Here is a 25,476-nt window from a genome sequence, read left to right as displayed (position 1 = left end):
GGCAAGCGCTCTACCACTGAGCCACTTTCCCAGCTCAATGCATTTAATTTTTAAACCCAATCCATGAAGACCAGAAACTTTTCTCCATATTTATATGGGATAAGATGGTAGTGAATTCATTCAGCACAAACCCAAACAGATCTTTTATAAAGTTTGCATAGCTGAATTCTTCCGACCAACAAATATCTATTCTGCAAGGTTCAATCCAAGAGAGATGGGAAATGAAGCTGCTCTGACCATTGGTACTACATCCCTCCCCAAGAGCCTGGAATATGGGCCTTTGACTTTTCATGACTCTTCCAGACAGTGCTCGAGCTCACTATGGATAAGAAATGGAGAATGAGGGTTATGTATAGACTAGAAAAATGGAGGATGCTTTCATTACAAGGAGGTGGATGGATGCAGAGCATGACCCACCTAGTCTGAGTCCAGAGTCTGGCTGGGCACGAACACCTGTGGCACTAGAAGAAGGATGTGAGACTTAAATGTTAATTAACCTGTCTGCTACAAAAAGATGTTGGATATTGCAGCAGCCAATCTGCTTATGTCACACTGTCCTCTTCTCAGAACCAGAAACCTTAGAGGACCAGGTGCCTTGGTCCTGGTAGTGGTGCACCCAGCTCAAGGCCATCCTGTGTTGCTAGAAAAGTCTACATATTGGTCAAACACAGGACCAGAGAGTTACCTTTTGGTGCCGGTACTTGCAAAGGATAGCTGGAAGAACGCAGGAGCTACAAATCCCCGTGGATGGCCTTTGGCCTACTGGTCCTTGGATGGCTTTCGCAGCATTTTGAATTGAACCGGCCTTGCTCCCAGAGTGTGCATACACACCTATTCTGTTGAATGTGCCAGGTGATGTCAGGAAGGACCACACTGAGCAGTGCATTCATAGCTACCAGAGAATGGAAAAGGAATAGCTCTAGTCATTTCTTCTTGATTTTGCTGATTATTCTCACACAGTTTCTTGTAATGGGAAAGTTCGCAGTAAATACAATTGTAGGCCTGGCTACCAAACCTTATCTAGGAGGGTTTACAGCACAGATTAGCCTATTTGCAGATGGTCAACCAGATCTCAGCTAGGTGACTTCTTCAGCCAGTCACTACAGGGCCCTTAAGAGGAGGTGCCCTCTGCCAGAGGCCACAGACTCGCCTCTATGGAATGTCTGTTTGGCACCTAGAGAGGACTGGCTACAACATCAACAAAACAACAACAACAACAACTCCAGCAAATGATACCTGTACTGCCAATTGGCTACTCAGAGATGTTGAAACCCCAGAATCATGACGACCCCTTCTTATTCTTCTCAATGTAGTCCTACGCTTCTGATTTCAACACCTAAGCCCTTTGCTTAGCTTTCAGAGCTGAAGAAGTCATGCCATTGCTGTTCTCCTCACCCAAAAGACACAGAAGCCAAAGGTCGAGAAGATCTCTAGGGGGAGTTGAAAGTTCAGGAAGAGGGTTAGGGACAGACCATTGAGAAGAGGGGTCAACTTAGCAATGGTGAAAAATCACCATGTAGTCTGGGAACATCAGGAAAGACTCTTCTCAAGGGATGCTCTACTAGCCCCCAGTGGAATTTTTTTCCAAGGATGTCCATATGTCTCCTATAGGTACCCCATTGCATGTCCATGACATTCCCAGGTCTCAAACTTCACCATGGAAAGGAAATCTTAGAAGTCTTGGAGAGTAGAACAGAGGTGATGGCAGTGACATCAATACTGCCTCTTTTTTTCCTTCACCTCATGCAGGGACCTGTCCCTGTCTATTTCAGGACTCCACCTCTTTTTAACACCACTAATGTGGACAAACTGGCTGCTGAGGGCCTAAGGTCCTGTCAACACTCTCATCAAGCACTACACCTACAATATCGAGTTCCCTGTTGGCTTCTTTTGCACACCGTCTTCTTCCCTGTACCCCCTGCATCTAACTTGGGGGTTCTAAATGATAAGTTCTCATATATCCAGAGCTGTCATCTCTCCTACTTCTCTCTTCCCCAAAGCACCACTCTCTAAACATTTGCCTTATACTATACAAAAGGATCCCTTACTTCTATGTGTGCACATTTACCATCACTTCTTTCCTACGACCCTGTATTCCAACCAACCAGGAATAATGTGAACATTGGCAACATTGACACCACCAGCATTGTATTTGTTATACACTTCCCAAGGTATCTGATCATGTGACCACGCAGCCAGCTATGTGGATAACACACTACCTTCTTTTTCTTTTTTAGGTCCGGTTGTGGGGCCTGAACTCTGGGCCTGGGCGCTGTCCCTCAGCTCTTCAGATCAAGGCTAGCGCGCTACCAATTGAGCCACAGCGCAACTTCCGGCTTTTTTCTTTTGGCTTATGTGGTGCTGAGGAATCAAACCCAGGCCCTCAGGCATGCAAGGCAAGCGCTCTACCACTGAGCCACCTTCCCAACCCCAACACACTACCTTCTGAAGTAGTCATTTTCAGATCTTCCCTATTCTCCAGCTCTGACCATTATCAATTTCCCCAGATCTCTATAGCCTGCAACAGGGATGCATTCTAATTGGACCAGTACTCAACAGTTCCCCTACATTCTACCCCTATTTACTTCCCCAGATCACCTATAACTTTCAGCAGGAGCAGCTTGTAACAGCGCCAGTCCCAACCAATTCACCTCTAGCTTGCCCCGCCCTTCTCTAGTTTTTAACCATTTGACCCCAAACATCATCCATGACATATAGCAGCACAGTGCTTTTTTACCCATGTGTGCTGGTCCTTTGGTCCTTCCTAACATGGGACCAGTCATTATCCCCATCCTGGAGACCATACTTCACCAACTAAATCATTCATGAACAATTATAATGCTATACATACACCACCACCATCAAAGGCTTCCTTCTTTCACTCTCTTCTGATCTTTCTGAGTTGAACCAGGACCCACCTCCTGCTTCTGATCATCTGACACACAGTGCATTATTTCCACCTTGAAAGACTCCAACAATATACTTTTCATAGTTCCTGCCCATGCATGGATCAGGCTCTAATACTGGCCATCCATCCAGTTCAAGAGGCATACCTCATCCCACCTTAGGGATCTTAAGTGGACAATAATCTGACAATGGTTTTCTATGCCACCCAGCAGCCATAAAAACACCAGCTGTTGACCAAATTGCTCCTCCACTGCAACCACCTGGTGTCACCATCATGCAATCAAGATACATGGCCATGACATCACCTTTGTCTGCAGTGAACCCAGCCATAACTACCCAACAGGCCTCTTGGAAGGACTCATAGACTGTTTTGTGCACTTCCCCACCTACACATTATGGAATCAAAATCTTCAGGTTGACAGGTTCTGTTGATGTGAAATCATTAATTAACTAAGTCCACTCTTACAACACTACATCAGACATAAGGGGAAATGGAGTTCCAACAAATGCAGGAGATTTGGGGTTTGAAATATCCATCAAATGTACATGTTCCAAATCAATAGCCTCCAATGTCCAATTTTCAAATGTAGAGAATTCAGCTTCCTAATAGAGGTCTGTCAACATGATTCTCATCCTTTACTTAGACGAATGGGCTCATCTTTACAGAGCATGATTGTTATACTAGGAGGTTCCTTTGGACAGTATGAGAGGGCTGTGTGTGACTCAGCAGTCACCCTCCCTGGCTTGAGGAACACCTTGGCTGAGACAAGGGCTAGGCTAGAACTGCCAAGATGCCAAAATTCTTGCTTGGAGGTGCCACATGTTGTTCCGTTGTTTAACATCCCTATCTTTCTCTAGTTAAATTAATAAAAATCCAGTCCTCATTTAAAAGTAAAGAAAATAGATCTAATTTTGATGAGGATAGTCAGCTTCTGGAAATCCATGTGTTGTTGTTGAGAATTTAATTGGCTCAACTCTTTGGAATATATTTTTTATAACCACTAATCCTAAACACATGTGTACTGTAAGTCCTCATACATCCATTTTGGTTCAATTGCCAAAGGTAATGAATTCATATCTACACTACAACCTGATGTATGTTTGTTGCTGCTTCTCTCATTATGGCACCAAACTAAATAATCCAACAGCAAATGTCTGTTCCAAGGGGAATGTATAAATAAGTTGATGTGTATTTATTTTAAGGATCTCTACTCAATAATTCTAGAGTCAAGAGAGAGAACTAGGTATAATGGGTCATGCCTGAATTCCAGCTGTGCAGCAGGTAGAGACTATGTGATGGAAGTTAGAAGCCAGTAAGGGCATGAAAGTTCAGAAGCCTCCATCCCACTTAAAATGTCTGGTCATAGTGGCAAAACTGAAGCTCCAGGTAAAAGGAAGCATGATGACTAGATGTGGTGGTACAGGTCTGTCATTTTCAGCAACACAAGGAAACATAAGAGGATTATAGCCCAGGAATAGATACTTTTGGATAGATACTTTTGAATAGATACTTTTGGAAGTACAAGGCTCTGAGTTCCATCTTCAGTACTGCCATTTAAAAAAAAGAAAAAAGAACTGATGCCCACAACAACATCAATGAATTGTAGAGATTTTGCTAAGTGATGGAAGGTGGACATGGTTGTAGATACAGAATGACTCTGATTCCAGGCCTATAGAGTTTGAGCTGACGATGGAGTTCAAGTGAATGGGGTAGAGGAGAGAGCTGTAGAGTTGGAAGGAGCCATGAAAATCTCAATAATAGAAAGTTTCAACATATAGATACAAAGGTATTATATAGAATAAAACCTAGCATAAAATTTTATTCAGCAATAAGCTTATGTTTTGTGTACTTTATTATATGTGTTGGGAAATTGCTTTCCAAAGTATTGGGGTAAGTGTTGGACCCCTCACCTGAGAATTATCATTGGGCAGCCCAGCTTGCTGTCTGCACTGGGCTGGTGCCAAATGCATATTGCTATTTAATATTGTAAATAAATAGATTAAATAGATTAAAATTAAAATAGAAGTATTTTTAAAGGAAAGGAGAAAAGACTACTGACATTGCAGACAAGATTAGCCACAAATCCCTGGTGTTCTAGGTAGCTTCCCTTGGAAAGATGCTGAGAGAGGACAGATTCAAGTGGGCCTGGAGAACTGGACTTGAGGAAGTAAAGGGTCAGATTATAGATAATTTACTTGATTTTGATTCTGATATGATAGCCATGTTGGCCACTGTAGGAGATTATTAAAATAGAAAAGATTTACTTATCATGTAGGCACAATATTGTGAGAGAATCAATATTCTCTAAGGGAAGTGTGTGTACTTGTGCATTCCCTTACAAATGAGCCTTAGAAACCTTGACCCTCCACATCCCAGCTTTCACCTCTGAGTTCCTGAGAAGAAAGCATTTATCCATTGTGAAGAGCAGATTGACTATGACCATGGACAGAGAGCAATCTAGGACTTGGATGGAATGAATTGTAACATCTCTGGGTGCTAAATAAATACCCATTTTGAGGAAAGCAGCAGAGACACCTCTGTCTGTTTCAGAACCCTGCTGCAGGGTTTCAGTGCAGTCAGCAGGTGCCTGGGGAGCACTGTGCATACACAGCACATAGGTAAGTGGCTGAGTCTTCAAGGTTAGCACTGGTGATGTGCAAAAAGCTTCCCTTTTTTGATAATGTGGCTCCCAGTCTATCTTTCTGCTTTGCATCCCCAGCTGAATATAGGCTGAAGAGGAGTGTGAGGCCTCTCTCAGCATCCTGCCTGTACCACAGAAGTCCTCTGAAATTGCTGGTGGTGTAGCTGCAGTTGAGGCTGCCACTGCCTCCCTCCTGGAGGCTCAGGCTCTCAGGACTCTGCTCCACCTCATCTTTCCCATGCAGCCCTGTTCAGGAGGAGAAAATCAAAATGACAAAATGTCTACAGTTCAGATACATTTACAACAGAAGACTTTGGAGGAGCTGAGACTGAATACCTCCCTCTACTCCTCAGGTTGGATGAAACTGCCCTGGGGTTCTCATCTCTTAATTTCTCACTTACAGTCAAGCTGAAGCCACAAGACCAGGAATATGCACTGCAACATATTCTCCATGGTGAGCTCTCCGTCTTGAGATGAGTTATAATGATTCCAAACCTTCTCTTCTCAGGGGAGCTTCCTTCACGTCTTTGGTCTTGTTCTAAGATGTGTGGAGAAAAGTTAAGTTTAGCCAATCAAATGCACCTCCTCTAGTTGTTTCATGCTTTTGAAATCCAGGGCATTTGTGCAATGAGGAGAATGCAACTACTGACGCCTAGTGGCCACAGTGCTCACTCCATGTCCCTGCTGAAGTATTCTTCATGCTTGGTGAGTATGCAGCATAAGAAGGGTAAATGGCTAGTGAAGATCTTCTCCCAATCGTGGGTTTTCTATTGATCCTGCTAGCTATGTCCTTTGCCATGCAGAAGCTCTGCAATTTCATGCAATCCCATTGTCCAACCTTTCTTTGATTTGTTGTGTTTCTGGGTCTCTATTAAGAAAATTTGGGCCTGTGTCAAGGAGACCTAGGGTTTCTCCTATTTCATCCTGTAATGTTTTCAGAGTGTCTGCTTTGACACTGAGGTCTTTGATCCATTTGAAGTTGATTCTGGTGCAGGGAGATATATAAGTACTTAGCTTGAGTTTTCTACAAGTGATTTAACCAGTTTTGCCAGCACCATTTACTGAAGAGGCTGTCTTTCTTCCATTCTATTTTTTTACCTCCCTTACCGAAGATTAGATGGCTATATGTCTATAGGTTCATTTCTGGGTTTTCAGTTATTTTCCATTGGTCCTGAGGTCTGTTCTTGTGCTAGTACCAAGCTGTTTTGATTACTATGGCTTTGTAGTAGAGTTTGAAATTTGATATTGATATTCCTCCAGCACTGTTCTTTCTGTTAAGGATAGTTTTTGCTATTTGGGGTCTTTTATTGTTGCATACGAATTTTTGGATTGCTTCTTCTATTTCCTTGAAGAATGAGGTTGGAATATTAATAGGTATTGCATTGAATTTGTAGATAGCCTTGGGAAGTATTGCCATTTTCACGATGTTTATCCTTCCAATCCAGGAGCATGGGAGGTTTTGTCACTTTCTACATTCTGTTTTGATTTCCTTTTTCAGGTTTTTAAAATTTTCATCATAGGGGTCTTTCACTTCTTTGGTTAATTTAATTCCTAGTTCTTTTATTTTTTGTGGGGCTATTACGAATGAGTTCCTTTCCTGATTTCAGCCATGCTTTTCTCAATGTTGGCATACAGAAAAGCCATTGCTTTTGGAGGGTTAATTTTATACTCTGCTTCTTTGCCAAAGTTTTGAATCAGCTTGAGTAATTTGGGAGTGGAGTCTATGGGATTCTTTAAATACAAGATCATGTCATCTGCAAAGAGGGAGAGTTTTACTTCAGCTTTCCCTATTTGGATCCCTTTTATGTTTGCATCTTGTCTTAGTGCTGTAGGTAGGCATTCTAATACTAAATTGAAGAGAGAGTGGACATCCTTGTCTCATTCCTGAGTTAAGAGGCAATGGCTTTAGTTTTTCACCATTAAGTATAATGCTGGCTGTAGGTTTGTCACATACAGTCTTTATTGTATTGAGGAATGTTCCCTGGATTCCTAATTTTTCTAGAGCTTTCATAATAAAGGGGTGTTGGAACTTGTCAAATGCTTTTTCTGCATCTATTGAGATAACCATGTGGTTCTTATTCTTGCTCTTGTTGATGTGATGAATTTTATTAATTGATTTGTGTATATTGAACCAGCTGTTGAACAAGATAATATCATCTGCAAAAAGCGAGAGTTTTACTTCACCTTTCCCTATTTGGATCCCCTTTATGTTTGCATCTTGTCACTAACCATACAACATACAAGGGTCTCATATCTAAAATATACCTTGAACTCAAAAAATTAAATCCCCCAACAACAAATCCTCAAAGAAACAACTGCCCAATAAATAAATGGGCTAAAGGCTTAAAGAGAAACTTCTCTGAAGAGGAAAGAAGGATGGCCAATAGACACATGAAGAAATGCTCAACCTCCCTAGCCATAAAAGAAATGCAACTCAAAACAATACTGAGATACTACCTCACCCCAGTTAGAATGGCTGTAATCAAGAACTTTAATAACAACAGATGCTGGAAGGGATGTGGACAGAAGGGAACTCTACTGCATTGTTGGTGGGAGTGTAAACTTGTTCACTTTGGAAAGTAGTATGGAGGTTCCTGAAAAGACTCCACATAGAGCTTCCCTATGACCCAGCAATCCCATGTTTGGGCATTTACCCAAATGATCACAAACAAGACCATATGAAAGCTACCAGCACAACGATATTTATTGCAGCATTATTTACCACAGCTAAGATATGGAACCAACCCAGATGCCCCTCAGTAGATGATTGGATCAAGAAAATGTGGTATATATACACAATGGAATTCTATGCCTCCATCAGAAAGAATGACATTGCTCCCATTTGTTAGGAAATGGAAAAACTTGGAAAAAATTATATTAAGTGACGTAAGCCAGGCCCAAAGAAACATAGCCTCATGCTTTCCCTTATTTCCAATAACTAGTATATGTCTGAGACAAGCAGAAAAGGTCAGATTAAGTTGATGTTAGGTGAAATGAACCCCAAGATAAGTATTCAAATGTTTTTTTTTCTTTCATGTGATTGTTTCTAACATATTTATAAGATGATTTCTTTGTTGCTTTGTATGTCCCTCCCTCGCAGTGTAACCCCTGCTTTCACTGTATTTGATGTTGGAATAATTTTGGGAGGGTCAGGGAAAAAAATCTTTAAATAGAGATACAGGTAGATGCATTGCAACAATGAGATGTACAAGGCGTTATGTAGAAAAACGAACTTTACAACTTTCTATCTCTCTCACACACAGAAAAATATATAGATTGAATTATTTATATATGTGTGTGTATATCTATTTATCTATGTATCTATATCTATATCTAAATCTATGTTTTACTGTTTTTCCATACAGAATGGCCACAGACTTTCACAGTGAATGTATGCTCTTTGTAAATTTATGATTTATAGTTTTTGATTTGTGGTTATTTCAGATCTTCTACCACCACAAGTTACACCAACATAAAGTTCCTCAGGCAAAAAGTTGCAAACAAGTCATCAGTAAGAAAGTTCAGATGTAGAAAACTGAGATAGAAAACATGTACATTTTCCATGGAATAAATGTGTCAGTGTCTACTTCTCCACTCCCCAGTGAACACATTATGTTAACAATCTTTTCAAATTTCTTAATTTAATAGATGAATATGCTAACTCAGTGTATGATAAGTATAATTTTTCTATTGAAACTGGGAAAGAAAACATTTTATAACAGATTATCATGTCTCTCTTTGAGACATGCTCCCTTATTCTCTTTGTTTTTGTTTATATTGTTCTTGATTGTAGGGCTTGAACTCTGGGCCTAGGCATTGTCCCTCAGCTCTTCAGCTCAAAGCTAACACTCTACTACTTGAACCACAGCACCACTTCTGGTTTTCTGAGTGGTTTATTGGAGATAAGAGTCTCATGGACTTTCATGCCCAGGCTGGCTTTGAACTGTGATTCTCAGATCTCAGTCTCTTGAGTAGCTATGATTGCAGGCATGAGCCACTGATGTCTGACTATTTTTCACTTTTTAATGGTATTTTCATGTGAAAGGTTTTATATACATGTCATCTTACTGCATGTTTATTCAAATGTGTTCATGTTCAATATGCTGTCTCAATTTCAGACCCTAATTTCAATGTCAGATCTACTCCAAGGTATTTTAAAATATTCTGACATTTTGTATTGTGCTTAACATTTTACCTTTTAAGAATGTAATTTGAACTACTTGATAAAAGAAGTCAATTTTTTTCAAGTATCTTCGCAGTTTACCTTGTTTTTCTACTGGCTAGTGTGACATTGTGGTAATCTACATGTGATTTGTTTAATGTCTGACTTACATCTTCTTATCCAGCAAACTAAGTAGCCCATTTTTATTTCTACTAGTACCAAGGACTTTCACGTTATTACTGTTATTTAATGTAGGACAGACTTTGTCTTCACTATGCTTTTCTGGATATTTGGATTTTGTTTGAAATTTGGAATCACTACATCTGGTTTTGAAGAAATACACAAACATTCAAGGTAATAGTATCTTAGGCAATACCATCTTATATAAAAGTATGAATTAATGACATGAGAGAATAGGTACTTAATAAATATTAATCTCAATAATATTCTGGCTTAGGTAGCTGTGTCTCTAAGAATATTGAAGTTTTATATCATCAGACAAAGATATTTTCGGAAAAGAATTGGAAGAAATTTCTGCAACTGCTAATTTCTTAAATAAAATAAAAATGACTAGATAATGAACATTAGGAACTACAAAAGGTAACAAAGTTAGTGCTCATGTGAGGCTGGTAATGAATGATAAACTAGAAATTGTCCAATTAAAACTTCAGCATTTTTTTTTGTTGGTCATGGAGCTTGAACTCTGGACCTGGGCTCTGTCCCTCAGATCTTCAACTCAAGGCTAGTGCTCTACCAGTTGAGCCACAGTGCCACTTCTGGTTTTCTGGTAGTTTATTGTAGAAAAGAGTATTGCAGACTTTCCTGCCCTGGCTGGCTTTGAACTGCGATTCTCAGATCTCAGGCTCCTGAATATCTAGGATTACAGGCATGGATAATGCAGGACTCACTATTATCAACTGCATTAATGAATGCAGGATTACAGGCATGAGCCATTGGTGCCTGGCCAAACCTCAGCATTTTACAGAGATGTAAATGGAAATTTAGAAAAGTGAAAAACTTATTTAATGCCACACTGGTTATTTATGCAATGAACTCTAAGAGTTGCTTAGTGTTCTGTCTGCTGACATTCCATACCAGATACACCATAATCAAATATGATACCTGCAAAGGCAAGAATTGTGTCTGTCTTGTTACCTGGTTTCCCCTCACTTATGTAGTGTCTTGGAATTAATAAACTCTATTTAGGTTTCCCAAACTGGTGTACACAATAGGCATATGAAATCAGAGGGAAAAAGGTCTTAGTCTCATGCAATGTTAACCCAGTTTTATTGTTGTTGTTTTTGGTGCAAGTTCTGGTGCTTGAACTCAGGACCTGGACATTGACCCTGAACTTTTTTGCTCAAGGCTAGTTTCTCCACTTGAGACATAGCTGCACTCCCAGCTTTTTTGGTGCTTGATTGGAGATAAGAGTCTCACAGACTTTCTTTCTCAGGCTGACTCTGAACTGAAGTCTCTTGAGCAGCTATAAATATAGGCATGAGCCATCAGTGCTTGGTGCAGCTTTGTGGGGTGGTTTTTTGTTTTGTTTTGTTTTGTTTTATGAGATTCTTTGTATTTCATGACCAATAATTTAACATTTTACATATATATTCATATTGTGAATAAATAATATGAACTAGAAAAATGAATATACACCAAAGTCTTTACATATTCAAACATAGCATTTGACCTCTTCCTCCTTGTGTCTAGTGTCCATTTTTATAGGTAAGTGAGAAATTAATTGGTTTTAATGTGACACCTGATTTTAAATGGTGGTAAGTGACTCAAGAAGTTTCCAAAAATTTTGTGGATCCATGCCATGTCCAGTGCTACAAGATGAACAGGTACCCAGAGGCAGGTGGTACAGTGTGAGATAGAAACAAAGTCACAAAGATAATCTCAGGGATCAAAGTAGGGAAGCCATGGGGCACTGTGTCTTAGAGGACAAAGGCCCCTAGTTCATCTCCCAGGCAGCTAGCATGACACAGTAAGAAAGGCAGTAAACTTTGTACACAACCAGTGATGAACAAACAAGTCTCTTTTTTTAACACAAAGCAGACATCATTTTGGCAGAAAAGTAAACCTGAGCTAAACAAGCTCTTCAGTTAACATCCTTGAGTAAACTTTTCTTATCGTAGTGTGGGAGAAGGGTTAGGAAGGGTTAGGGAACCGGCCAAGCATAACCTCTTAAGCTAACATTCTTGAGTCAACTAGCTATCTTCTCATGTTGGTTTGGGAGAAGGGTCAGGGGTAGGGACCAAAGCCACTGTTCTGTGTATGCCTCTGCACTCTGCTTCTAAGTGACTCTTGCTATGTAGGCATCCCTGGCATGGTGTCTTTACATGTACCCAAGGGTGCCTTCAGCCTTGCTTAGAGATGTCAGTGGTCCCCAACAGAGCCAAGGAACATTAAAATTCTTGTTTTTGAACATCTGTTGTAACATGTGAGGAAAATTACATTGTATAGCAGGATGTAAGTACTGATGATGGTCTGGACTCGGTTACCATGACAGCTGTCATTCTGGCCCTCGCCCCTTTTTGGTTTCAAAAGAGATAAAACTGGACATTTTAAAGGTGCAGCAAGAGACTGGCCAGGCTGGACACTTTCCCACTTTAAATATTTCCCTTCATAGGCAGTATCCAAATGAGAACAACTTGTCTAAATAGCTGTTAAAATTCACAATTTTATAACAATATAATTTGAGAAATAGTTTATATGTCTTCTGCTTGTATGTAATATTGTTCACATTATTATATAAAAAAGTCCAGATTCAAATAATTTATTCTTCCTAACTGGTTAAGAATTCTACATTTATTTTTGTCTGTCGTGGGGCTTGAATTCTGGGTCTGGGTGCAGTCCCTGTGATCTTCAGCTCAAGGCACATGCTCTATCACTTGAGCCACAATGCCACTTCCGCTTTTTGAGTGATTTATTGGAGGTAAGAGTCTCACAGACTTTCCTGACTGGGCTAGCTTTGAACCGTGATCCTCAGATCTCAGCCTCTTGAGTAGCTAGGATTGCAGGTGTGAGCTACTGGTGCCAGGCTTGAATTACACATTTTTAATAAGAACCAGTGGAATATGTTTGTATTAAAAGTAGATAAAGATATTCTATGTAATCATCACTGCATAAACATATATTTCTACAATTATTCCAACTGGTTAATAGAACTTGATAATTTTTTTCTACCTTAGTAAAATGATACAAGTATACATAATAGGCTTTGTTTACGAGCATTTTACAAGTGATTTTACATGTGCTTTATATTTCATCTCAATAAAAGAACAAAGGAGATACACATGTCTAATAGTTGGTGTGTCTAGACAGTGTATGTGAATTGCCCTATGGTCTCTCTGTAAGTCCCACCTGTGCCCACAGCCCTGCTTCTCTCCTTGGGTCTCTTGCTCTGGCTGAGGTTTATGTAAGGTACCTGCAGGCTTCTCTCTCATTATGGGCTCTATGTGTGTGCAGAAATACACAGCTGAGTCTTCCAGTTGTGTGGTTGTGATGGTGAGGTTGATGGATCTAGATGACTTCTGGAAGTTCAGGAAATAATGACCCTCTGTTGCATTTTGCTTATCATAAAAGTTCTGATGAATAAGAAAAGCCAATTCTCTGCTAGTGGGCTCTTTGTACCAGAAGATGGAGTAAGAAGATTCCTTTGCGTCAGTCATATAAGCAGCCTAGGGTCACAGCCTCCTTCTCCAACACTAAAATTGCAGGCTGAGCTTGGGGTTACCTTCTGAGCCATGTTGGTTCCTGAAATAAAGAGGACAGAGTCAGATTGACATTTTCTTTATAATCACGGCGTTTAAAAGATGAAGGGATTTAAGACTCAGCTCTGAATGTCTCCTGTTGAGCCTTATTAGGGAACAAAGCTCCTCTCCTCATCACTTTCATGACTGAGAAGAGAGTGAGACCTGGGTTTATGGACATCCTTACCAAGACACATGGAGGCTACGGCTGCTCCCAGTAAGCTGGTGATCAACATAGTAGTGGCTCTTCCTGTGACAGAGATGAGGTTATGCCTCAAAGCCAATTGTTAAACTGTACAATTGTGACCACTAGGAAAAATAGTATGTTCTGTGATTTGCTGCCCACCAGCTAGCAGACAGGAGGCAGGCTTGCCTGTGTCCTCTCACAGGCTTCCTGAACAGGGGCAAGTGCTGTGTTGTCCTAGCACCTGATGTGTCTCATAACTTACTGGTCTGGAAATAATCATAGGTAAATTTACTTATATTCAGCTCATTTTTGGTGCATGGATAATTCAGGACTCACTATTATCAACTGCATTAATGAATGTATTAGGTTATATTCTCATGCAACTCTTTTGGGATGAGTAGTACTCAGGTTTGAACTCTAATTTGCACTTGCTAGCAATGCACTTTACCATTCGAACTACATATTCAGCTCCTTTAGTTTTGGTTATTTTTCAGGTGGGATCTCATATTTTTGCCTACGCCAGCCTTGGATTGTGATCTTCCTTCTATGTCTCCAACATAACAGGAGGACAGTACTGCTTCACTTGGTATTTTTGATGAGAGGTGGGTCACACTAATATTTTGCTCATGTTGGCTTCAAACCACAGGCCCCCTGATGACTTCCATATAGCTGGGATTTCAGGTGTAAGCCACTGCACCAGCCTCTCAGGTACCTTTGTCTCCTACATGTGCCTCCTATTCTCTAGACACAGCCAAACTGAAAGGTTATTCAGAAATTTGACTCTAAAATGAAGTCAAGATCTTTATTTTCAATCCTTGTTCTTACCAGTCATGGGCTTCAAGAAAATGTTATCTAGTAAATGTTGTTATTGAATGATTTTACATCATCCTCTGGATCTCAAAGGCTGTCATAAATGTGCCATGTTTAATAACAGCAGAGAAGATATCACCCATGTATTGTTTGATATCACACATGTGGACTAAATTTTAGACACTTCCATGTAGTTCTCAGGTCAAGGGATCTCACTTATGATTTAATCCATATTTTCTTGAAATCCCTCTTGTTCCTTCAAACTGTATTCACAAGCTGTGGTGAACATTAAGAGAGAGAAAAGACTGAAGAAGAGAACTTGAAACCAGAGCACTAACAATAACAACAGAAGCCATTTAAAAATACCAGTAGGAGCCAAGCATGGTGGCACTCATCTGTTATTTCTGTACTCAAAAGATGGAGGCAGGATGTCTAAGAGTTCTAGGCCAGGCTAAAGCATTTTTTATTCTCTCATGTCTCTAAGAAATAAAGACTAGCAGTATTCAAGCTCTGTTGGTTTTTGACTCTGGCACTACATCATTAAATGTTTGTAGTCTCAAGATAAAAGTAACTTGTTTCAGCCATCTACATGTATGTTTAGAGGTCATAGATTTACACTGACATTGCACTAATAATTCCAAATTTTGAATTTGTACTTCATATATCAGTATTTTAAAACAGTAAATATCTCATAGTTGTTGTTCTATAGATTTTGTATTATGTTCTTATGCAAAATTACGCAGTTAGTGCATAATTCTTTAGAGGTCTGGTTCTCCAAGTAGAAGGAGCTGTCTCTCTTAGCATGACTGGCTTGGGAAACTCTGTTGCCAATCCTGGTATGATGAGCTCCTCAGAAGGATTCAGTCTCTAATTTTGCACTAGACTTACATGAAAAGGAAAGATTGTTAGCTAGTGTGGTAACAATTGCAGTTCAGAGCCAGACCTATGCCTTGGGAAAGGTAACCTGCTTTACATCAGGGACCTCAAGAACCAATAAGTTCTTTCTGAAAACAGTAAACACTTTTACTACAATGTCTATGTCAGAGGAGTATCCTACAGCTCTGAAGAGGTTACAGGTCAGCCTAAACCTGGAAGGAAACATCTCTGATGTTTTGAGTAGAATTACTCATTGAATATCATCAAGATCACCAGCCCTGACCAGGAAGCAGAAAGAGTGGCTGGCTGAGATTCATCTGAAAGTTGTGGTTACGATTCACCAAACCTAGGAAGGTTCATCCAATTGCTGGATTTTTGCTGGAGTTTTACACATCCTGCTCATGTATTAAATGAGACAAAGTTCATGCTGGTAGTCCTAGCTGAAAACAGAAAATGGTGTGCTGAGTCACTAAGGTGAATTTGTTTCTGACAGCAACTTGTAGGGAACACACCCTCTTGTGGTTGCTGTCCATGCAGCCTGCCCTGCATCTTTAAACAGGGAGCTTAAATTTTGTGCAGAGAAGGGAAAGGAGTGTCTGAGGTACTGACGGGGCTTCAAGCAGGAAACACCAAATACTTTCTGTAGACATCACAGAAGTGCCTGGAACCCAAATGGTATGTATGTAGTCCTTCTTCATCTTAAGGTGCAGGAAAATCTGCCTTTCTAAAATTACCAGTCTTTCACTCATAGTGCAGTCTTGGAATCTCTTCTCTCTGTCAGCCATAGCAATAAAAACAATCAAGTTCTAAGAAAATGTACCCATTTAAAGAGTATGTAGGCCAGGAGTAGGAGGCTCATTGCCTGTAATCCTAGCTACTCCGGAGGCTGAGATCTGAGAATTGCAGTTCAAAGCTAGACCAGGCAGGAAAGTCTGCAAGACTCTTTTCTCCAATAAACAACCAGAAGTGGTGCTGTGGCTCAAGCAGTAGAGTGCTCGCCTTGAGCTGAAGAGTGCAGGGACAGTGCCCAAGCCCAGAGTTCAAGCCCCATGACTGGAAAAAAAAAGAGTACCTTGATTTGTAAAATGACATTAACTTGCTGAAAAAGATACAAAAAAGCAATGAAATCTATAGAAATGTTCTGCTTTGTTAGTCATCCCAATGAGAAATGTGCTCTTGTATAAAAATTGAAAATAAAATTGCATTGAACTAAAATTTTCTGCAGAAAGTAGCCAATTAACATAGACACCTTACAACTGTGTGATTTACTAAATATTTGTCTCCCAAAGTTAATAGGGTAATAAGCAGAAGTACATAAAAATATGACAACAAATAAAGAAGTATTGGAATTAAAATACCAAGTGAACTGAGTAAACACCTGTAAAAAATAAAAAGAAATAATCTATAAAGAAGAATGAACCATCTCTCCTTAGATAAAATGATGATCATGAAAAACATTAATTTACAAGGAAAAAGGAATTCTTGCATGCTGAGAGTAAGAATTAGTTTACATCATTTTAGTGGACAATATGGAAGTCCTCAGAAAACCAAAATAAAACTGTCATACTTTTGCATCCAGCCATCCAAAGAAAGTGAGATGAGCAAGCTAAAGAGACACCAGCACACTGGTTTGTAGGGCACTATTCACAGTAGCTGAGATATGGAGTCACTGATGTGCTCATGAGCACAAATGGATTAAGTAATCTTACTCTTGAGGTGGATACTGGTGGCTCACACCTATAATCCTAGCTCTTCAGGAGGCCTTGATGTGGGGGATTGCTACTTGAAGGCAGCCTAGTCAGAAAAGTCTCTGAAACTCTATCTCCAAAATAATCAGCAAAAGAGAGATTATTGATGTGGACCAAGTGATAGAGTAGGAGCCTAGCAAGTGTGAGTAAATGGAGCACGTGAAAGACCTAAATTTCAATGTGGTAACCCTATAACATACACAAAAAGCTTAAAATAAAGAAGTTTATTTTGCTTGTAAGGTTTACACAATTACCAAATAATGCAAAATATCACATGAATAAAATTCAAAGTAAAACGTTAACATGAAAATATTGTTATGCAGCAAAAGAAGCAGAAGACATTTGGTAGAAGAGAGCTATCAATTGCTAGTTGAATGATGGAGAGAGTGAGAGGGAGGGAGGGAAGAAGGAACAGAGAAAGAAAGAGATAGTATATTAGGAAGATAAAGCATAAATTATTCAAGGTTCTCTCGTATCTTACAATAAAATGGCGGGGGGGGGGGGGCAGGTGATTGTATAACAAGCCCATATCCCCATGTCAAAACCCCAAAAACACAAAACAAAACAAAACAATACAATAAATGTTTTACTTCATGAGAGACTGATTTAGTAAGTCAGCATAGAGGTGAATAGCCCAGACCTTCCCTGGGGCTCTGGATGCCTTTGATACAGGAAATACTGGTGGGGCAGTGCATGGCTGCTTTTCAGAGCTCTGCCATGAACCTTACTTCTCCTACCGTCCGACTCACTCCTCACCAAATGAGCATGAATAGAAAGACCCTGATTTCCTCCACACATGAATTCAATGGTGTCAAGACTGTGAACAAAACTATAATCATCACCCACATATCTTAGAAGGCCCAAAATAAAAACATGAAAAGTGATAGATACGCTTGAGCTTTAAAAAAATCTGTTTTCAAGACATTGCATTTAAAATTTTTTCTACAAAACCTGGACACATGTCTCTGTTGTTTTTAATGTACAATGTGATTTTTTGTTTCTTTTGTATGGTCTTCCCTCAATGGTGTATCCCCTGTTGTCACTGTATTTGATTTTGGTATCCTGGTAATATATATATGTCTATTTGAATTAGGGAAGGGAAGGGGAACAACAAAATGGTGAGACAAAGGACAAGGAGGGAAACAATGCAACAGCATACACAAGAAAATACGTTGGAAATTCTCTGAAAAACTTGGGGGGTGGGGGTTGGAGAGAGAAAGTAGGAGAAAATGAGGGAAGGGGTAACAAGGTTGACAAGTAATGTACTTATGGCTTTATCTATCTAACTATAACCCCTTTGTACATCACCTTGACAAGAAAAAAGTGGGAGAGGGGCTAGGAAGGTGGCTCAGTGGTAGAGTGCTTGCCTTGCCATGCATCCCTGGGTTCGATTCCTCAGCACCACATAAGCAAAAAGAAAAAAGCCAGGCGTGGCACTGTGGCTCAAGTGGTAGCGCGCTAGCCTTGAGCTGAAGAGCTGAGGGACAGCACCCAGGCCCAGAGTTCAGGCCTCACGACCGGACCCCCCCACCCAAAAAAAAAAAGTGGGAGAAATTTTTCTAAAGATTTATTTTTATTAATTTATTTTAGAATATTTTAATATCTTTATATTTTATTTCCAGTAGTTATACAAAGGAGTTTAAATTCAATGTCTTAAATTTTTTGTGTGTCAGTCTTGGGCCTGGATACTGTCCCTGTGAGGCAGGATAGCCTAGGGAAAATGAGGCAAGGTAAATGGCTGTCAAGGATTCAAAGACTCAAGCTTACAGCTTGTCTATTTACTTCTCTTAAGATGAAGGGAACAATGTCACTTTAGAGGACAGGAAGCCAGATAGACTAGAGGGAAATGAGATAGGTCAGCTAACAGCAAATATAGGAGATATTCCTTCATGTACTTCCATTTTTTGTCCATTTGTTTGTGTGCCTGCTTGTTTACTTACTCAATAAAGCTCTGCCAAGTTTTCCAACCATTAGGACTTGCTCAGAAATTCTTATTCTGCAATCGAAGTCAAGGACCCTAAGTGAAGAGTTCCTAAATTTAAAGGTAAATTTTACTAAACCTCACTTCTGTCCAGTGATACCTGTGCTGAGCTTCCTCCTCCCCCAAATTTAGCACTTGAGCCACAACTCCATTTTTGGCTTTTTATGGGGGGGCGTAGTTAATTGGAGATAAGTGTGTCTCAGGTTTTTCTGCCTGAACTGGCTTTGAACTGCAATACTCAGATCCCAGCCTCCTGAGTCTCTAGGATTACAGGTAAAAAACTACCTGTAATTTTTAAAAAAAATTTATTATCAAGGTGATGTACAGAGCAGTTACAGTTACACAAATGTAAGGTAGTGATTACATTTCTTGTCTGACTTCTTACCTCCCTCCCTCATTTTGTCCCTTTTTCCCTCCCTGCAACCCCCTCCACCCAAGTTGTGCAGATCAGTTCCAACATACTGTCTTGTGAGTATCGCTGTTGCATATGTTTCCACTTTCCCCTTTGTCTCACCATTTTGTTGTTCTCTTCCCCAGTTCAGATAATATATGTGTGTGTGTGTGTGTGTGTGTGTGTGTGTGTGTGTGTGTGTGTGTGTGTGTGTGTGTGTGTGTATATATATGTATATATATATATGCAATACCCAGGAGCCCAAAATCTAATACAATGACAGCAGGAGTTCATTTTGGTTAGTATCATCTTATATGGTCATATGTACATAGTTATTGAGCTATTTTTCTCATATGCTAAGGTTATCTTAGGTGTATACTAATTATTCAAAAAAGGTAAACCATGAGACCTATGTTTCTTTGGGCCTGAGTTACTTCACTTAATATGATTTTTCAAAGTCTTTCCATTTCCTTACAAATGTGGCAGTGTCATTCTTTCTAATGGCTGCATGGAATTCCATTGTATGTATGTATATATATGTATATATATATACATATATATATATACATATATATATCTATATATCTCACATTTTCTTTATCCATTCAGCTACTCAGGGTCATCTGGCTTGGTTCATTATCTTAGCTATGGTAAATTATGATGCAATAAACATAGTTGTGCTGGTAGCTTTAGTGTGGCCCTGTTTGTGGTCATTTTGGTAAATGCCCAGAATGGCCAATAGATACATAAAGAAATGTTCAATATCTCTAGCCATAACCCCTGTTTTCACTGTATTGGATTCTTGTCCTGTATTTTGTACATACATTTTTCTAATTTGGGGAGGGGAAGGGAAATGACACAATGCTGAAATAAGGATACAGGATGACCCATTGTAACAATGAGATGTACAAGACACTATGTTGAAAACGAACTTTGCAACTTTGGGGGTAGGGAGAGAGGAGTTGGGGATGTGGGGAGGAAATGGATTGTAGGAGAAAAACAAAGGAGGAGGTAACAATGCTCAATAGGAAATGGACTCATTACCTTGCTCATGTAACTGTAACCCCTCTGTAAGTATCTTTACAATAAAAATATGTATTGAAAACATTGAGATTCCATCTCACCCCAGTTAGAGAGGCTATAATCAAGAAATCTAATAACACCAGATTCTGGAGGAGATGTGGCCAAAAGAGAATGCTACTACACTGTTGGTAGGAGTGTAAACTTGTTCAACTAATCTGGAAAGCAGTGTGGAGGTTCCTCAAAAAACTGAACAGAGAGCTCCCCCATGACTCACATACCTTTATACACAGAGGGGAAATTTTATGAAGTTGAGGCCTAGAAATCACATACCCTTATATGGCAGGATCAGAGTCAGATCTTGTGTTCCATTACTACAAGATTCAGCTCTCTGCCTCTCTTCTTATACACTGGCTCCAGTTCTCATTGTGAAATGAAAGACATGGCTGTGTGTGTCCTGAGATCTGACTCAATCCCCAGAACTGCAGGAAAATTAGAGTGCCTCAGCATCACAAAGACCTGACTTGGCCCAGAGGCTATGCATAGTACTGTTGGGAGAGGTAGCTGCTCGCCCGTTTCCCAGCCTCCCTTAGCCCAGTATCCCAGGAGACAATCAGAGGCAGCCAGGAGTCAAACCAAGCAGGAACTCGTTTATTAACAGGGAGCATCCCCTTTTTAAAGCAAAAGACTGCGTGGGAGGAGGGGAAATGGAACCAACCAATCACTGAAAGGCCACACCTTATCATGCGCCTAAGCTTCCATGAGATGTTTACACACTGAACCTAAACAAATCCAGCTCTGCCCACTCAACTTCCTCTCAGGGCCATCTTTGCTATCCCCCACATAGTACAGAGGGCATCTTCCAGTCTTGAGCAGTCCTTGCTCACACACACCAAGTACCCAGGGCTTCCCTTTCTTAGTTAACCTGAACATAAATCGAGAATAGTTGGTACTTAGGAATCCTTGCCCTTCACAACAATTGAGGACTTAGAAGGCCATTGCACTGAAGATGAGCTTGAGGTCAGCTGGCAGGAGGGCCAGATCTGAGCCTGACATTTCTTTCCCCATTCCACATTCTAGACCTTGGCAAAATTTCAGGTATTTCCAAAATACATCAGTAGGAGAGGATTCCACATACTTATCTTAGACTCTCACTCATAGGAAGACATAACACAGCTCTCTCAGTGCTGAGGCCTTTAGGCAGAAGCTCTGGTGAGGTTAGAGTCAGGCTGCAGGTGCACACTGAACACTGTGCATCTGTGGCACAGAAGTAAACAGCAGTGTCTTCAGGCTGGGAAGTCAAGATGGACAGGGAACTGCTTCTAGCAGAGGTGTCCAGGGTGATTCTTAGCCGTCCACTGATTTTCTCTCTCTCATTTGACCTTATTAAAATTAGCATGGTGGGTCCTCTGCCAGAATCCTGTCTGTACCACTGCAGGACAGTTATGCTAGATTTGTAACTGCAGTTCATGGTGGCATTTTCACCAGGTTGGATGCTCAGAGTCTGAGTTTTCTCTTCTGCTTGTTGGCTGTTCACCCCTAGAATGAAAAACAAGCCAGAGACTGGTGAGTTAGTCAGTTTTCATATTACATTCCATCTCCAACAAGAAGATTCAACTGTAAACCATACGGCCTCTGAGATTTAATGTCCCAATTTCCATCACCAGCAGTCAAAACTCACTTGCCACATGAAGCCACAGAGTCACCAAGAACACTCTCAGGAATTTCCCCATCCTTCTGTCCTTTTAAGATCACAGGAGATGCAACTGTGGACACAAAAATGGAGCTGATTTCTCAGGCACGAGTGAATTCCTGTTTCTAAGAAGATACTTAGCTTTCCTGCCACAGCAAGCCAGTCAGAGTCCAGATCGCTTATTTGCTTTGACTACATGTGAAAGCACACACACACACACACACACACACACACACACACACACACACACACACACACCATTGATAATGCTTGGAAACCAAGGGCTTCAGAGAAGAAAGAGGCACTGCCCTCTAGTGGTGGCTACAGCACTCTGACAAGAGCTCAGAGCTGAAGCAGCTTTTCCATTTTCTGCCTTTATGAACTGTGGTTCCAGCTTGGAGGAGGAACAGATGCAGTTGAAGTCAGGCAAGAGATCTCTGAGGGAAGAATGCTGGAGATAAGATTTACAGAAAGAGCTTTGAGAAATATAGGCTTCCTATAACAACTATAATCGTTATCAAAGTATCTTGAATGAAAATAAAATACCTTTGCTTCTGTGGATGGTCAAGGACATGGACTCTGATATGACTAGGTAGAAAGTGATTGAGTTTGACTCAAAATGCCAAGAAGGGTTGAGGAACTGGACTCAAACACTATGCAGTCAGGAACAAGACAGAAATTCACTCTGCAGAGCCTTACTGTGAGGCCCTTCTCCTGAGGGCCAGCCCTACAGGTGGGGCCTATAAAGCTGTCACAAAGGACAACAGTGGGCATCTGCGGTTCTGCTGACCTGCTGCTCTGCTATCTCCATCATCTTGCAATTACAGCAATCCCCCCCCCAAAATAGTAGACTTTCTTTTATTGCAAAGTAATTCCTGAGTCAAAAATTAGTAACAATGCATCCTCCTGTTCTTCTCCATCTCTGTCTCTGATTTATACACAGAATATCCTAAAATCAATTTAGAAACTTTCTTTTTTTTTTTTTTTTGGCCAGTGATGGAGCTTCAACTTAGGGCCTGGGCACTGTCCCTGGGCTTCTTTTGCTCAAGGTTAGCACTCTACCACCTGAGCCACAGCGCCACTTCCTGCTTTTTCTGTGTATGTGGTACTGAGGAATTGAACCCAGGGCTTCATGCATGTTAGACAAGCACTCTACCACTGGGCCACATTCCCAGCCCAATTTTAAAACTTTCTAAAGGATTTGTAACATGAGCTTGGCCACTCATCACCAGCACCTAATATATGCAGCAACAAGAGATTTAAGTCATTACTGTCAGGTGCTGCTCTAATGCTATTTTGTTATCTCATCAAAAGCTTTCCGCAACTCTGGAAAGATAGCACTGCATTACTACTATATATTGTCCACATTTTACAGAGGACCTTAACAGCTGCAGGGTAAGTAGATCTTGAACTTGATACTTGAACTGGATGTCTTGACTGTAAAGCTTTGTTTCCCTGTGTCCTCCTTTGGCCATCTACCACCTGTCACAGAAACAAAATCTCAGATGCCCATTCTTATGCATCAAGCTGTGTTTACATAGCATGTCTATGCTGAAGGCCCAGAACTAAGTATCTATGAATGTGACTGTAATTGGAGGCAAGGTCTTTAACTGTGGTCTTTAGAATGACCCTAATCCAAGGCAGATTGTGTTCCTGTTAGAAGAGGTTATGACTATTTTTTAAAGACAGGTACATATGAAAACAATTGGCAAGGAGATGCAGAGTGCCGGTTATCAGCTTATTGACTCTTAGCTGCAAATTAACCCTTTACTCCCTGTCTGTGATATGGGATCTGAGCCCTATAAATACTTGGCCATTTGGCATGATATGTGGCTTTGTCATTAGATCTGAATGAAAGGACAATTTTAGGAGGAAGAAGTTTTCCTTTTTAGGGCTGAGTGTTCCTCCTCTTTTGGCGAGCCTGGCACACATAGAGAAACATCAGAGAAGAGCACTGACAGTTCCACAAGGTTGCTAGGACTTTTTCCAAAAGCACCCAGGTATTTACAGCAGCTGCCATTCATAAATTTCCTGTCAATTGTGTCAGGACCCTCATAAAGGTTTTCTGCTAGACCAGCCTTTTTGAGACCCCTTAGCAATTATCATGATCTGGTGGGCTATAGCTGCACATTCACAACAAGTTCTAAATAATAACCTTGGCAGATTCCAGAGTTGCTTATTTCAAACTGTTCCTTCTTTCCAACTCTGTCTTAATCCTGGGGAGGAGAGGCTCTATTCCTATAGAATAGATTCCTAAAGAATAGATTCCTATATTCTTTAGCATACATTTGACATACTAGTGGGTGTGACAGATAATCTTGATTATCAGCTAAATTGGATGGGGACACATACCAGATTATTAAAGCACAGCTTGAGATGTGCCAAGCAGGAAACACACGAAACCCCAACATGGGTGAAACCAGGCACAATCATGTAGCTGGGGCTTAGATGAAACAAAGAGACAAAGGAGAAAAGTGGTAGATTAGGCAGACCCCCTTATCATGATGGGAGCAGCTCTGTTTTGACATACCCTCTTTTCCATGATGAAAATAAAACCTCTAAAATTGTGTACCAAAGTAAATAATTCATTCTTTAAGTTGTTATCTTAGGTATTCTGGTCACAGTGTAGCTAAATAAATTAACACAGTAGCTAACCCTTATTTTATTGTTTTGGGTTACTTAATCTCGAGGCCTGGCCGCTGTTCCCCAGCCCTTCAGATCAAGGCTAGCGCTCTACCCCTTGAGCCACAGTGTCACTTCCAGCTTTTTCTGCTTATGTGGTGCTGAAGAGCCCAGGGCCTTGTGCCTGCAAGGCAGGCACTCTACCACTGAGCCACCTTCCCAGGCCCCCAGTGTCACTTCTTGTTTTCTGGCAGTTAATCAGTGGTAAGATTCTCATGGATTTTCCTGCCTGGGCTGGCTTTGAGCTGCGATCCTCAGATCTCAGCCTCTGAGTAGCTAGGATTACAGGTCTGAGCCACCAGCACCTAGCTTATCCCTGATTTTATTAATTGCTTTCATATGAAAATTCCCTTTTCAAATAACTTTGCTGCTTCTTCCCTTGGCCAGACCTTGACTTAAGTAGGATGCAGTGAAGAGCCTGAGAAGAAAGAATTCTGGTTGCAGAAATCAGCAGTCACAGCTGAGCCAGCAGATCTGGAAGGATAAGGAGGCTAGGGGTTCCAATGCAGGGAAAATAGAAAGGTGGGTGTTTCCTCTTAACCCTCAAAAGCCAATTTGGCCTAGAAAACAATGATTTTTTTTAAGCTTAGCTATATTGTTATCATTGGAAAAGTTCTTTCCT

At 40.6% G+C, this 25,476-nt stretch overlaps 1 pseudogene and 2 gene segments (V, D, J or C); all 3 read right to left on the bottom strand.

Moving 5' to 3' along the window:
• Window positions 1-5,484: 5,484 nt before the first annotated feature.
• LOC122125405 lies at window positions 5,485-6,034 on the bottom strand. The segment is given in 2 exon segments: window positions 5,485-5,795; window positions 5,951-6,034. Coding segments are annotated over 2 exon segments (363 nt in total).
• Window positions 6,035-6,068: 34 nt separating this feature from the next.
• Window positions 6,069-13,702, bottom strand: LOC122125403 (annotated as a pseudogene).
• Window positions 13,703-21,270: 7,568 nt separating this feature from the next.
• LOC122125401 lies at window positions 21,271-22,260 on the bottom strand. The segment is given in 2 exon segments: window positions 21,271-22,018; window positions 22,161-22,260. Coding segments are annotated over 2 exon segments (453 nt in total).
• Window positions 22,261-25,476: the final 3,216 nt, after the last annotated feature.

Source organism: Dipodomys spectabilis, unplaced genomic scaffold, assembly GCF_019054845.1.
Source record: "Dipodomys spectabilis isolate Male_0828 unplaced genomic scaffold, ASM1905484v1 ptg000265l, whole genome shotgun sequence".
In the NCBI taxonomy this organism is placed as follows: domain Eukaryota; kingdom Metazoa; phylum Chordata; class Mammalia; order Rodentia; family Heteromyidae; genus Dipodomys; species Dipodomys spectabilis.
Note: the sequence above shows the minus strand (reverse complement) of the source record. Positions and strands in the feature narration are given on the sequence as shown.